At 41.9% G+C, this 12,987-nt stretch overlaps 1 protein-coding gene across 5 annotated transcripts in view; it reads right to left on the bottom strand.

The window, feature by feature from the left end:
* Nucleotides 1-6,054: 6,054 nt before the first annotated feature.
* Nucleotides 6,055-12,987, bottom strand: part of SNRNP40 (small nuclear ribonucleoprotein U5 subunit 40) — a 37,072-nt gene continuing 30,139 nt past the window's right edge. Inside the window, exons 7-11 of one of the 5 annotated variants that reach the window (XM_060140767.1) lie at nt 12,204-12,286; nt 11,094-11,155; nt 7,248-7,351; nt 6,807-6,936; nt 6,055-6,315 (exon numbers count right to left, since the gene is read on the bottom strand). In XM_060140767.1, the coding sequence (XP_059996750.1) occupies nt 6,854-6,936; nt 7,248-7,351; nt 11,094-11,155; nt 12,204-12,286 (332 nt within the window). In that variant the 3' untranslated portion in view covers nt 6,055-6,315; nt 6,807-6,853. The other 4 variants (XM_060140768.1, XR_009539018.1, XM_060140770.1 and 1 more) reach the window with 4 other exon arrangements.

Below are 12,987 nucleotides of genomic sequence, written 5' to 3'. Positions count from 1 at the left end.
CTGCACTGGGCTTGCCCAAGGGCCAGCTGGGGATAGGAAGACAGATGGGGTCAGCTCAGGCCTGGCCACTCCAGCAGGTCCCAAATGCCCTGATAGGATTCTCAACCCCCTGCTGGCTCCCCACCCCGTTATCATTTTCCATAAGCCCTGACTGACCCAGACATCCTTTCACAGCCAACAATTCACTGAATCCTAAAATTACCATCTTAGAGTCTGAGGTAAATGGCATGTAAAATCATAGAACAATGGTGTTGGAAAAGACCACAGAGGTCCTCTAATTGAGTGGCTCCCAAATATTAGTGTGCAGACCACTTGCATCTGAATCAGGGCCCCACACCAGTTCAACTTCAGCAAAATCTCTGGAGGTGGGACCTGGTTACAGGTATTTAAAAAATATACTCCCCAGGGATTCTGCTGAGCAGCTCTAACCCTCTAAATCAATTATAACACAGGCATTCCTGTCTAATGGTCACCCAGCTTCTGCTTGTACATTCCAGAGAGGAGCATCTCTTGACCATTCTGTGTTTGGACAGCTCTGACTCAGCTGCTTTCTTTGTTGAGTGTAAGTCTGTCTTCTTATAATCCACTTGTCTCGGTCTTGCACTTTGAGGCTTCCCAGAATAAGAGCATTTTCTCTTTTCCAAGGTAGTCTTTTGATGTTTGAAGATACTGATCTCATCTATCTCCCCTGGTTCCTACAACAGTTCCCTATAATGATTTTCTGGGAGGGTACCCAGAATCAAAAGCATCCTCAGGTGTGGTTGAGCTCCTGGGCAGAGTACTGAGAGAACTTTGCTGGCTTCCTTCCCATGGAACAAAGCCCAGAGCTGCCCCACCTGGCTTTTAGACTCTTTGCAATCTGGCTCCAACACTTTCCAAGGTTCCTACTCATCTGTCACTCCCCCAACATGCTGTTACCACCACCATGTGCTGTGTGTCATTTTTGATCGCACCAGGAGTTCTGGTGATCTGTGAAGTTGTCCACTATATCAGACTGTACTTACTCCCCTCCCAGATCCCTCTGCTCCCCAATTTCCAATCTTCCTTTAAGATTCACTTAAAGTGTCATTTCCTCAGTAAAACTTTTTCTAATTTCTCCTGAGGCACTTCCTCCTAGTTTGTAGGTATACCTCGGACAGTATGTATTAGATTGAATTTGAATTGCTTATTCATATCTGTTTCTAAAACAAGGACATAAGAAGACACAGAGCACAGATAAATAAGGTACATCTTCCTGGAGTGTCAGTTTTACTTGGTGCTCAGTCATTTAAAACATTTATTAATGTAAAACAAGCACAGCTATATTATGAAGCAGCATACAAAACCACATACATTTAAGTAGTCAATTTCACTGGAGAAGAAGGTATGGGGGAATGTTCTAGATTAAGAGACACTAGAGCGAATACCCCAAAGCATAAAACTTGAATCTAGATTGAAAAATTAGCTATAAAAGACATTTTTAATACTGGGGAAATTTTAATATGACCATAAGATGGTATTATGGAATTGCTGTTAATTTTCTTAGATGCGGTAATGGATTGTGGCTATGAAAGAGAATGTTCTTAGGAGATAGATACCTGCTGGAGTATTTAGGAATATTTGGGAGTAAGGAATTATGATGTCTGCATCTTACTTTCAATAGTCATTGAAGGTTGTACATATACAGTGTGTGTGTGAGAGAGACAGAGGAGAGATTATTGAATCTAGATGGAACATATACAGATATTCACTATGTTAATCTTTCAATTTTTATGTTTGAAAGTTTTCAGAAAGTTGAGAGGGGGGAATCATACATTTTATAGATTCAAGGTGAGATTTCAAAGTTATTAATTTCAGGAGTCCCTCCTGCTCCAGTTCATTCTCCTCTGCCATTAAGGCACTTACGGGGAAAAGTTTGAGAAGCCCTGATTTTTGTTTCCCTCCCCACTATTCTGCCCTGTGAGCCTTCAAAGATGAGGCTATGGGCTTCCCTGGTGGCGCAATGGTTGAGAGTCCGCCTGCCAATGCAGGGGACGCGGGTTCGTGCCCCGGTCCGGGAAGATCCCATATGCCGTGGAGCGACTAGGCCCGTGAGCCGTGGCCTCTGAGCCTGCGCGTCCGCAGCCTGTGCTCCGCAACGGGAGAGGCCACAACAGTGAGAGGCCCACGTACCACAAAAAAAATAGATAAGGCTATGACTCAGTCATTTCTGTATTCTCGGAGCACAGCACAGGGCCCACCACAGAGGCCTGTTGAATTAATGTTTCCTGAATGAGCAAAACTTCTAACTTAATATGCATGTGACCTTGGTTAAACAGTACCTCTTTTCAGTTTCCCCTTCTGTAAAATGAGGTTGGACTAGATGACCTAAGTACCTGTAATGTCCTTCCTGGCTCTAGTATCTTTGGATGCTATACTTTGAAGGAAGATCAGAGGTCATTTTTCTGCACAAAGCCCCACAGTCAGTCAGGCAGAGATGACCACAGTAGATCAACCTCTGCTTCCTGGCCAAACTCCTAAGTTTCAGCTCAGCCATGGGCACTGGGAGAAGTGTTCTTAAGTTCACACAGACCACATGTCAGAGCAGTGGTTTCCCTGAGATCCAAGGGGTGCCAGGAGAAGTCAACTTGGCTTTATGCTACCCTCCTGTCTATAGTTATAGCCATGGCTAACACTAGTGTCAACTTTAAACTGCACATTGCAATCAAAAAAGAAAGCTTTAAAAAATACTGATGTTTACCCTGGAGATTCTGATTTAATTGGTTTGGGGTATGATCTAAGCATCTGGATTTTTAAAGGCTCCTCAGGTGCTTCTAATGTGCATTCAAGGTTAAAAGTCACGAAGGCCTACACTGTGGTGTGGGGTAAGATCTCTAGCTGGGTTTTATGTCCTGGCTTTGCCACTTACTAGCTGGTTGATCTTAGATGTTACATCTCTTTGGACATGTTGCCCCAAATGTGTGTGACAAGTGAGATAAAGCATGTAAGCCAAAAAGAACAGTTAAATAGTTAAGGACAACTATCACTGAATAAACAGGAGAAGCCTCTGTGGCTCTCCCAGGAAAGATTAAAACTTTGAGTCTATAGAGCAGTGGTTCTCAAACTTGCATCAGAATCACGTGGAGGACTTGTTACACCGGACTGCTGAATACTCTTTCCCCCAAAGTTTCTGATTCAGTAGGTCTCAGGCAGAGCTCTTGAGTTTGCATTTCTAGCATGTTCTCAGATGTTGATGATGCTGCAGTTCCAGAGACCACACTTTGAGAATCACTGCTCTAGAGCAGAGTTTCTCAACAGCAACACTAGGGACATTTTGGAGCACCTACTTCTTTGAGCATCCCTGGCCTCTACTCACTAGATGTGCTAGCATCCCTCGAGTTGTGACCATTGAAAATGTCTCCAGACATTGTCAAATGTCCCTTAGGCAGCAGAATTGTGCAGAGTTGAGAACTACTGCTCTAGAGGATATAAATTAAAGAAGAATCTAAGAGTGTAGGCGAGTTGCAGAGGCAAGTGAGGAAAAGAAATTGAAACCTAGAAGAAAGGAGGAATTTGGGATAGCTCAGGGCTTGACATGGAAAGGGTGGGCGCCCACTCAGGGGTTTTTCGAAGGATCATTATGTGTCTGCGGTATACAGACAATTGACCAGAGGGCAGAGGGCAAGCTCAGAGGTCAGACTTGGCTTTATTTGGTTCCACAGGAATAGTAGCTGTCTTTTACGTCTGGCCCCTCCTTCCGTCCCGGGACACAGCTGTCAAGCTCTAAAATCTCTTGGAAGAAATCCTGTCCTAACTCAAATGGCCTTCCCCTAAGGCTCAAATGCCTGCAGCCCCAAATTGTTCAGAGCTCTCTCTCTTACCTCTATTTCCCATCCACACCTTGACATCCTTGACACCTTGACACCTTGTTAACATCCCATGTTAACAAGCAGCAGACTTCAGGTCTATCAGGAGAAACAAATTACTCTGTAGTTTTGCTGTGAAGAAGCAACTCTGTTAAGAGCCCTGACCTGTCCAAATCCACCTCCCTGACAGTTCAGCTCACAAAACTTAACCACCCAGTGAAAAAAAGATTTGGCTCTTTAAGTGCCAATGGTATTAAGTGCTAGAGACTGGAAGTCATAAAGGGAAATTAACTGAAAACCAGAGATGGCATTACTCTTTCGGGAGCAATCTCTCTCTCCCAAAGTGAGAATACAATTTGCACCCTCTAGGGATGTTTTATACTCAAATCTTTATTCCCCAGGCTAGGGCCTCTATTCCCTACAAATTCTAAGTGGTGCTGCTATTTCCTGCTAATGGGTTTCTACCCAGCCTTCGAAGAAGGCACTTGGGAGGAGTGAAGAGGCTGAGGTTAGAGGAAAGCCCTTGCAGCCTCCAGGACCTTGGTTCTTCCCAATCATTGCCAACTTCTCAAGGGATTGGTAGGCTTTTAAAAGTGCAGCGTCAAAGTTCAAGCCTTGTTTTACCCCAAGCCAAGAAAGATGAGGGTGTGTGGAAGGGACTGGACTAATTGTGAGGTATGTAGCCCGGGTATTTATAAGGGATTAGGGAGTGAACTGTGATTGTGATAGAGGTGTGAAAAGTGGCTTGCAAACTATCTTTGGCCAAGTCTCTTCTGGTTAAAGGCATAACCATATCTATAATTATTGCTTAGGTTTGAAATCTGAGTCACCATTCCTTTTGAAGATCTCACTCTACTTAGTAAAGGTTCTAAGCATTTCTGCAGTAAAGGAATGCTATTTCACTTTATTTAACCCAGTCTTTCCTGAACTTATGTGCGCATGGGATCTTTATGCCCAAAGTACCTAAGATACCTGGGAAACAGTGTTCTGTGGAATGCACTTTAGGAAACCTCAACCTGTAAGATAAATTATAGTACAAGCTCTCCAGCACTTGGCTCCTACTTAATTTGGCCCCATCACTAACCATGCTGAAGTTCTTTTGGTTCATGAAAACACACCAAGCTTTCAAGCTTGTGCCTGCTGTTTGTTAGAATGCACATGTTTTTTGCCTACTGGCAAAGTCCTACTCATTCTCTAAGTCCCAATCTAAGCATAATCAATCTGTGAAACTTCCTTAACTCCCAGGAACAATAAAGTGCTTTCCATTTCCAGTGTAAAGTGAATAAACTTTATACTTTATTCACTGTACTAAAAGTAATTGGTTTGAGAGGTTTATCACCCTGCTGGTTCCTTCATTAATGAGTTAAATCTTGGACATGTGCTCACTTAAAACTATCCTCTTTCTTTTATAACTTAAGTAGATGATTCAGTTTGTGAGCTAAAACCAAACACGTTCAGAACAGGTCGGAGGTGTGAAGACCTCTGTGTTGAGGTAGGAGATTCAGAAAAGACACACTGCGCTCCCCAGTGCCAGATGAGATTCATCAGTGCTGATCTGTGTGCCGGGCAGAGTCACCCCGTGAGCCAGAGACAGTACCTGTCATGGGGGTAGAAGGCAACTAATAGCATTTCTTAATGCCTGTCAGTTTAAGAAAGACAAGCACAATGATAAAAAAAAGTCTTAGACAATGTCATGGCCCAGCAGCACCAAAACTTTCTCATATTCTTTTTGAGTTGAGTTTGATACAGCATTCCAGCCAATGCTATTGCTACCAGCTGAGAATGCCCCAAATCTGCCCACTTTAGGAAACCAGAGGGTAGGGATTGCTGCTCAGAAAAGTGCTTTTGGCAGGACGCAGAGTAGACACAGACTATGTTCAGCTTCTTGGAAGTTTAAATGGACTGTATGTATCCCCTGGCCATATCATGCTCTGCTAAGATTTACAGTGGTCAAGCCTCAAAGAAAAGACAGCAATAAATCCAATCCACATGGCTCTTGTAAAAAGGCATCAATTTGGCTTTTAATACAAAATGAGTCAGAGAAACAAAGAAAGAAAATATCATACAAGTTATTGAGTTAAAAAAAAAAATCCCCAACAAATAAATTTCGGTCACATTCCCTGTCTTCAGCCTAAATTAGGAAACAGGAGACTATGCACCAACCAATGTGTGTCCCTTTGAGGAAACCTTACTTAAAAAAAAAAAAAAAAAAAGAAAAAAAAAAGTTTTTAAGAGGCCACTGTAAGGTTGCCTTAATGATCCTGATGAAATAGGATACTGGGATACTTGTGGTTGCTGGAATATGGCCACCTCCTCCTTGTTTCTTGCTAGTAATGATCTTCATCTGAAGGGAGGATGCTCGCTGGGCATCATTTGATGCCACTTATGCTGTCTGAGGTCTCAGGGTCAAGCAGCCTTGTGGAGTCTTCCATTCCATATCTTCACTGAATCTCTCCCATATATAGTCTCTTGTCACTGGATGCTGAGAGAACTGAGATGCAAACAACAGAGAAGATAACTGGAAATAATGAAGGCTAAAGGAGACCTGGTGCTCAAGGGCTCTTACGTTAAGAGGCAATTTTGGTATAAAAGAGCAATTGGATTTAGCTTAAATTCCTCTCCTCTTAAACACCATTCACAGGAAACTACAGTATAGTCTGACTTTTCAATCCAAGTCCTCTCAAAACCATGAGGGTGGACTGTGCTATGGGAAATACATTATCAGGGTCTAAATCCTGATGTCCCTTGTCACTCAAACCTTAAGAAAAAGACCTTCTCAGTCATTATAGAAGAGAAGAATCAATGTCTTTGTCAGTCATTTTGTAAACGTGCGTCCGCTTGGAGAAAGTTATGTTTTCTCCTTAAATTCAAAGCTCATTATCTAGTTTAGCTAGCCAATAAAATGTTAAGTTGAAATTTATATCTGAACATTAAGAAACATCATTTTTTTTTTTTTTTTTTTGCGGTACGCGGGCCTCTCACTGTTGTGGTCTCTCCTGCTGCGGAGCACAGGCTCCGGACACGCAGGCTCAGCCGCTCTGCGGCGTGTGGGATCTTCCCGGACCGGGGCACGAACCCATGTCCCCTGCATCAGCAGGCGGACTCTCAACCACTGCGCCACCAGGGAAGCCCCGAAACATCATTGTTTTATCCAACTACATCACTGAATCATAGACCTGAAGCAAGTAAACTCAAAAGAACTAGAAATAAACAGACTAACCAACCCCGCTTTGAGGTTAAGAAAATGGATCATTGCTCTTACCCTCACCACTTAGAACAATGGTGAGACTGTCAACGATACCCATAAAGACTGTTTAAAAGGAAATTCACATAAAACAGATGCCCACCTCTGCCTCTGTATTCTTAGGGCTCTTTAGGGAGATTCCCTCACTTTCCCTTTCCCCACAGTCAGGACAGACTTACTGATGGGTTCGTCGGGGTGGAAAGCCACTTCATTGATGGAGCCAGCGTGGCCGGGTAGCTTATACAAGATCCTCCTGCTTGTGGTATCCCACACATACACAAACCTGCAAGGTATCATGAAGAGCAAGGCTAAGGCCTCCCAGAACTGAGGATAGAGGAGAAGCATGGCTTTTTCAGGGAAATGGAAGCAACCCTTTATTTATTCAATCCTTATTTATTGAACTGTGCTCTGACGTTTAGAAACTAGGAATATAGATTTTAAATAAGGCATGGATCCTGCTCTTGAGCAACTAAGTGAAAAAATAGGAATAGCTAAAAATATCAGCATTACTGGTATTTTCAAACACAAGCTTCTGAAATAGGAAAGATCATGGAGAAGAAAGACAACCGTTTTTCCTACAGATCCCACACAGAAATCTTCTTTAAAGAGCACCCAATATAATTAGGGTGTAGTTAACTTCATATGCACCTAGGAATGTCTTAAAGGTAACCCAACTCATGGCAGGTTGCGAGACTAGGCTGTAGATCCACCTGAATTTCTTCGTACTGTATTCAAATCACAGAGCCCAGAGGCGGGACAGGACATTTCTGCGATATAAACAAAACCCAAACATACACTTGATCCAAATCTTGCATTGAATTCATGGACAGAAAAAATACTGAATTCTAGCATGGGAAGGGGCCAACAGAAACCAGCTAGTCTAAACTCATTTTACAGAAAAGAAAACTAAGGTACAGTGACTTTTCCAAGGTTACACAGTTCATTAGTGGCTCAGTGGCAGAATTAAAATGAGAACTCTTAATATATTCTGGTATTCTTTCTCTTACCACCCTCAAATACCTTGTGTCCCTTGCCATCCTCCATTCTCCCCCACCCCTGCCAAAAGAAGTTCCTTTGACCCTCAGCCTTGCTTGGGTCATTTTAAACTGAAGGTAAAATAAATAGATATTATCTTCATATGACCATGCAAAGACAATCTGTTGGTAAATTTAAAAGGCTGGTTGTTTTCAAACAGGTTATACCAATTATTTACGTATTTGTTTTGTTCAATCAACACCTAAAAGGGTACACTCATCAGCACTTGATTATAAAATACCTACTTCTGAACAACATTACACTTTTGGTCTAAAATGCAAACAAACAAGAGCTTATTAATTACACTGTTTAGCTCACAAGGGCTAGGCTCTGTAGGAACTAAATAAAAGTTCCATGCAAGGTGGAAGAGAAGGAACCCCATCTGTCTACAGACTCCCTGGCTCTCATGCTCATATTTTCCTCAGTGTCTTCTTTCTTGCCATAACTGTCCTCATTAATCCATCTACAGCTATGTGGCCTACTGAAAAAGTGTATAAGTTCTGGGTTCAAGTCTCAATGCAACTATTTAATAGTTAAATAACCTTAGACATTCATTTAACTTCTCTGAGCTTCTCTTTCCTTAGTCAAATGATGGAGTAATGATGGAGACAATGTTGATCTCACAGCTTTGTTGAGAGAAATAATGAAATAATGTATGCAAAGTGCCTGGCACAGAGAATTAATGATAGCTATTGTTATGATGAATAAATAAACGAGCAAAACAGAATCACATGAAATCAACAGGCTGAATATGAATAAATCACTCACAACAGAGAGACTGACCACTCTTCTCGTAGTCCTTGATAGGAACTGTTGAAGGGTTTCAAATCTGAACATGAGGAGGTAGGTGAATTGCAAGTAGGGAGGAGAAATTTGCCAAATTCAGGCCAAGCTGAAAAGCAGTTTTCTGAGAAGGAACAATACATTTTCCAGGCACATAAAAGCCAGCAAAACCCCAGCGCTCCAAGGGTTTACTTTGAGGCCTCACTCTGCATGGCTGCCGATTAGATGCTAAATTTAGAGGGGTTCCTTATCCTCTCCTTACTCTGGCATGGCAACATTTGGGAGGAACCAGGCTCCTTACGTAACAGCGCTGCTTGTTGACTTGGGGCTAATTGGTGAGGTGGCCGGTGAAATGTGGCCAACCCTCAGCAGGTAGACATACAGGCTCTTCCTAGACCAGAGCCATGCTTCCACATGTAAGGTTTAAAGGAACAGTGGGGAGGGAAAGAGGGAAGAGAGGACACTGAAAGTTAGAAAGGACCAATGTCAGAAACAAACTGCTCAGAAGAAAAGCTAGGCAGATATCATTTAAAAGCTTAATTACATAGGAAAGATATATCTCTGCTGAAAATCATGTAAAAATACTTAGAATGGTTCTTACTCTGTCAGAATGTAAGACATCTTAGGCTGTGGGCCTGTTTTTCAAGGTCTTTAGAAACCTAGCAACTGAAAATCCCTTAGATTCCCTCTTCAGGGCAGCTTGCTAAACCACCAGGACTCAAACCAGCAATGTGGCATGGTTTTACCTGTGCCCTTTTCCCCCCATAAAATACTCAAATACTTGTCCATTTTTCCTGGCATTAAACATGCCAGGGAAAAGAAGTGGACTCTGGAATCTTCAGGTATGCTCAGCATTGTTCACAAGTCAGAAAGGGTGGGACAGACCAAAGTGAGGTTTCTTTATGGTTGTGCTAGAGCCCCAAATAGGAGAAAACTGGCACATGCTGAAAGCCCAAGCTAGCCCAGGAAAGGCTTCATGCTCATAGGATGGTGCCTGTTTTAGGCAGGTAGCAGGAAAATCTCTAAGGGGGGGAAAAAGATGGGGTTAAGCTAAAAAGGGTTAAGACACCTCCCATTGGGAGCTAAACCTAGAGTCTGCCATCAGAGGGCCTCATCATTCTTTACCATTCCACATTTGCAGCCCTAGGCACTTGAACACCCCTACTCAACCTCTGACTCCCAATTATAGGTCACCACAGACATGTCAAATACAACAGCATCGGAATGAAGAATTCTCTCCCTTCTGTTTCTCATTCATCACCTAATTCCTCAGGCAGTTTAAATTGACAGTTAAAGCTTCACAGTCTCTTAATTCAGCTCAGGGTTGGAAAATACCTAGCCCACATGCTGCCATACCCCTCACTTAGCAATCTTGACACTTTTCCCATTGAACCCAGACCCAGCTCTGAATCATCCCCAACATAGGCAGCCATTACCAATAGATGAGCTGATATGCAGGGCAAAATTTGACTACCATCCTTGAGCTAGGAATTTATTCATGTAATATTCACTAGCTGCTTACTCATTCAGAGATGAGTAAGACTCATTTACTGACCTCTAGGAGCATATAATTTAGTAGGGGTGCCCCACTATGTTTGTCTTACTGTAAGATGTAATAAACGTTAATAAAGGTTAGATGTATACAGTGTGACTACAAGCCAGAACAAAGAGCAATTAGTAATGCTTGAGAGGTAAGGGAAGGAGAGAGCCAGGAAAGTTTATAGATATAACATAGGTGATTACTGGAGAGATATAGGAGTTTGGATAATGGAGAAGAGGAGATATAAGAGAGAAGCCTGGAGGCATAAGGGATGTAAGAACAGGGAAAGTTCCATGTGAGTGAAGCATTGTGGTGATGGTGGGGGAGGAGTACACAATATGTATCTGAATGAACTGAAGCACGGCAGAAGAATCTCATGAGGGAAACTGGAGCCAGATTAGGAGTTTGAATTTTACTTTGATGGCAAAGGGAATCCAATAACCAAAGAAACTGTTCACACTCCAGGTGTAAAATGTATCCAGAGAGGGCAGAAATGATGTGTTTGTTCACATGATCCTTAAACTCTTCAGACCGCACATGACTTCATCTCTGAGTACAGCTATAACTCTCTGTCTGCTATAGCTCAGTATCTGCACTTAATGTATTAAACATGAGAAGATACCTGCACGGCTACATCATTCTTTACCTCATGCCCAGTAATCCTTACCTGTCGGCTGAGCCAGCTGCTATCTTGCTTCCATCAGGTGACCAAGAACATCTCAGAAGATTCTATAATGATGAATAAGCAGGAATCCAGTGAATATAATAATGCCCCAAACCCCTCTTTATTAGACTACAGCATCACTAAGAGACTTTAAATTTCCTGAGTTTTTTCTTGGCTGTGCCAGACGGCTTGTGGGATCTTAGTTCCCCGACCAGGGATCGAACCTGTGCCCCTACAGTGGAGGCATGGAGTCCTAACCACTAGACCACCAGGGGATTCCCCCTCTTAAATAGAGTTTTAATTATTCTCCTCAGCATATAATCAATAATTATCTTATATTCTGTGGCCCAAGACAGCCTAATTTGATATATTTCAAACCATATAAAAACCAGCTGTAGAAACTGCTTAATTTACAGTAAATTAAGAGTGGACCTGGCAACAAAATTTTATTCTGCCTACACATGGAGGCTCCCCTTGCTCCTTTATCTTGATCCTCATTAAATTTTTTGTTTATATTATAGGAAAATAAAAATAAAACCAATTCTAACAAAAGATAAAATTTGATTTATAAAGTGAAAATGAATTTTAATGGGTTCTCAAAAGAAAAATATTAGTCTATATTAACAAACTATCTGGAGGAAAAGCTTTTTTGAAGAGCTGACCTGGGATTTGAGAGTTTAGAAAAAATTTCTGTCTCTCAGAACTTGGCCTGTGGTGCTTACTGAGGGAAGGGATGTATTCTCAGGGCTCTAATAGCTGGTCACTGGGAGGGTGAGGGAGGCCATCTGGGTAATAGCCATGGGAATCTGAGTCCCATATGGAACACTGATCTATGAGGGTCAAAGTTCCCAAGGAATTAAAAAGATAGGAGTGTCTTGTTGAAGCCCGAAGTCCTAAATTTGAGGGGGGCCCCATCACTATCTATCTATGTGATTGCCTTCTTGCCTATGCTTCTGTTAGTTTTATTTCTGGCAAGAACAGTTTTGATGCAGAACAGTGTTACTAGAATGCAGCCCCTTCTCAGTAGAGCTGTTGTTCCTTATCCTTAGCACCATCCTAAATGTTTCTTTGAATCAAATGGACAGTAAAATTCCTCTGCCATGAAGAACTCACCTTTTCAAAGTTGTGCACATTTCCTTGAAATATCTTCACACACCTTTCTTTGGGAGCAAATGGCCGGACATCCCAGACCCGCACTGCAAATTCAAACAAACAAAGCAAAACAGCTATCAGCCAGGGGCCTCCTGAGAACCCAGCTGAAATCAGTATCATGTCAATGATAGATGCTGTTTCCTGGGTGGAGAAAGACCAACATGATACACTGCTACCTGACAAGGCTTTTTTATTTTTCTAATGGGAACGAAATGCATCCAAGTTCTATTAACAGGGACTAAGGACACAGAGGAAAACTGAGAAGGTAGGAAGGGAAAATGTCAAACACATTGCTGGGGATCTGCAACAGAAAGTAGTTGGGTGTGATACTGATTTCAACAAAACATTCTGCAAATGATTCCTCTGCCAACCCCAAGAGTCACACCTAGCAAAGTTTCAATATGACAATCTAAATACCACTGACTACTGTGACAATCAATCTATAAAAATCAAACTCAGGACTAACCTTTTCTAATTTTGCTCATAGGAGAAACTGACAACTACCAAACTACCAAGAATTAGAAAAAGTGAACTTTGATTCCAATTCTAGCTCTGCTGTATATATGGGGGATATCAGGAAAATAGTGAGGTTCTTTGTGTTTTGGTCGCCTTTATAAAACGAGAATACCACTTGCTCTTTTTTAAAAAATAAGAATATTTTAAGGGTCAAATAAAATGATACATGTGAAAGAGCTCTAAAAGATTGGCAGCAATAAACAAAACAATAAAAATAAACAAAAAAATT

The sequence above is a fragment of the Lagenorhynchus albirostris genome, chromosome 2 (genome assembly GCF_949774975.1).
Source record: "Lagenorhynchus albirostris chromosome 2, mLagAlb1.1, whole genome shotgun sequence".
NCBI lineage: Eukaryota > Metazoa > Chordata > Mammalia > Artiodactyla > Delphinidae > Lagenorhynchus > Lagenorhynchus albirostris.
This window is presented reverse-complemented; position numbering and strand designations above follow the sequence as displayed.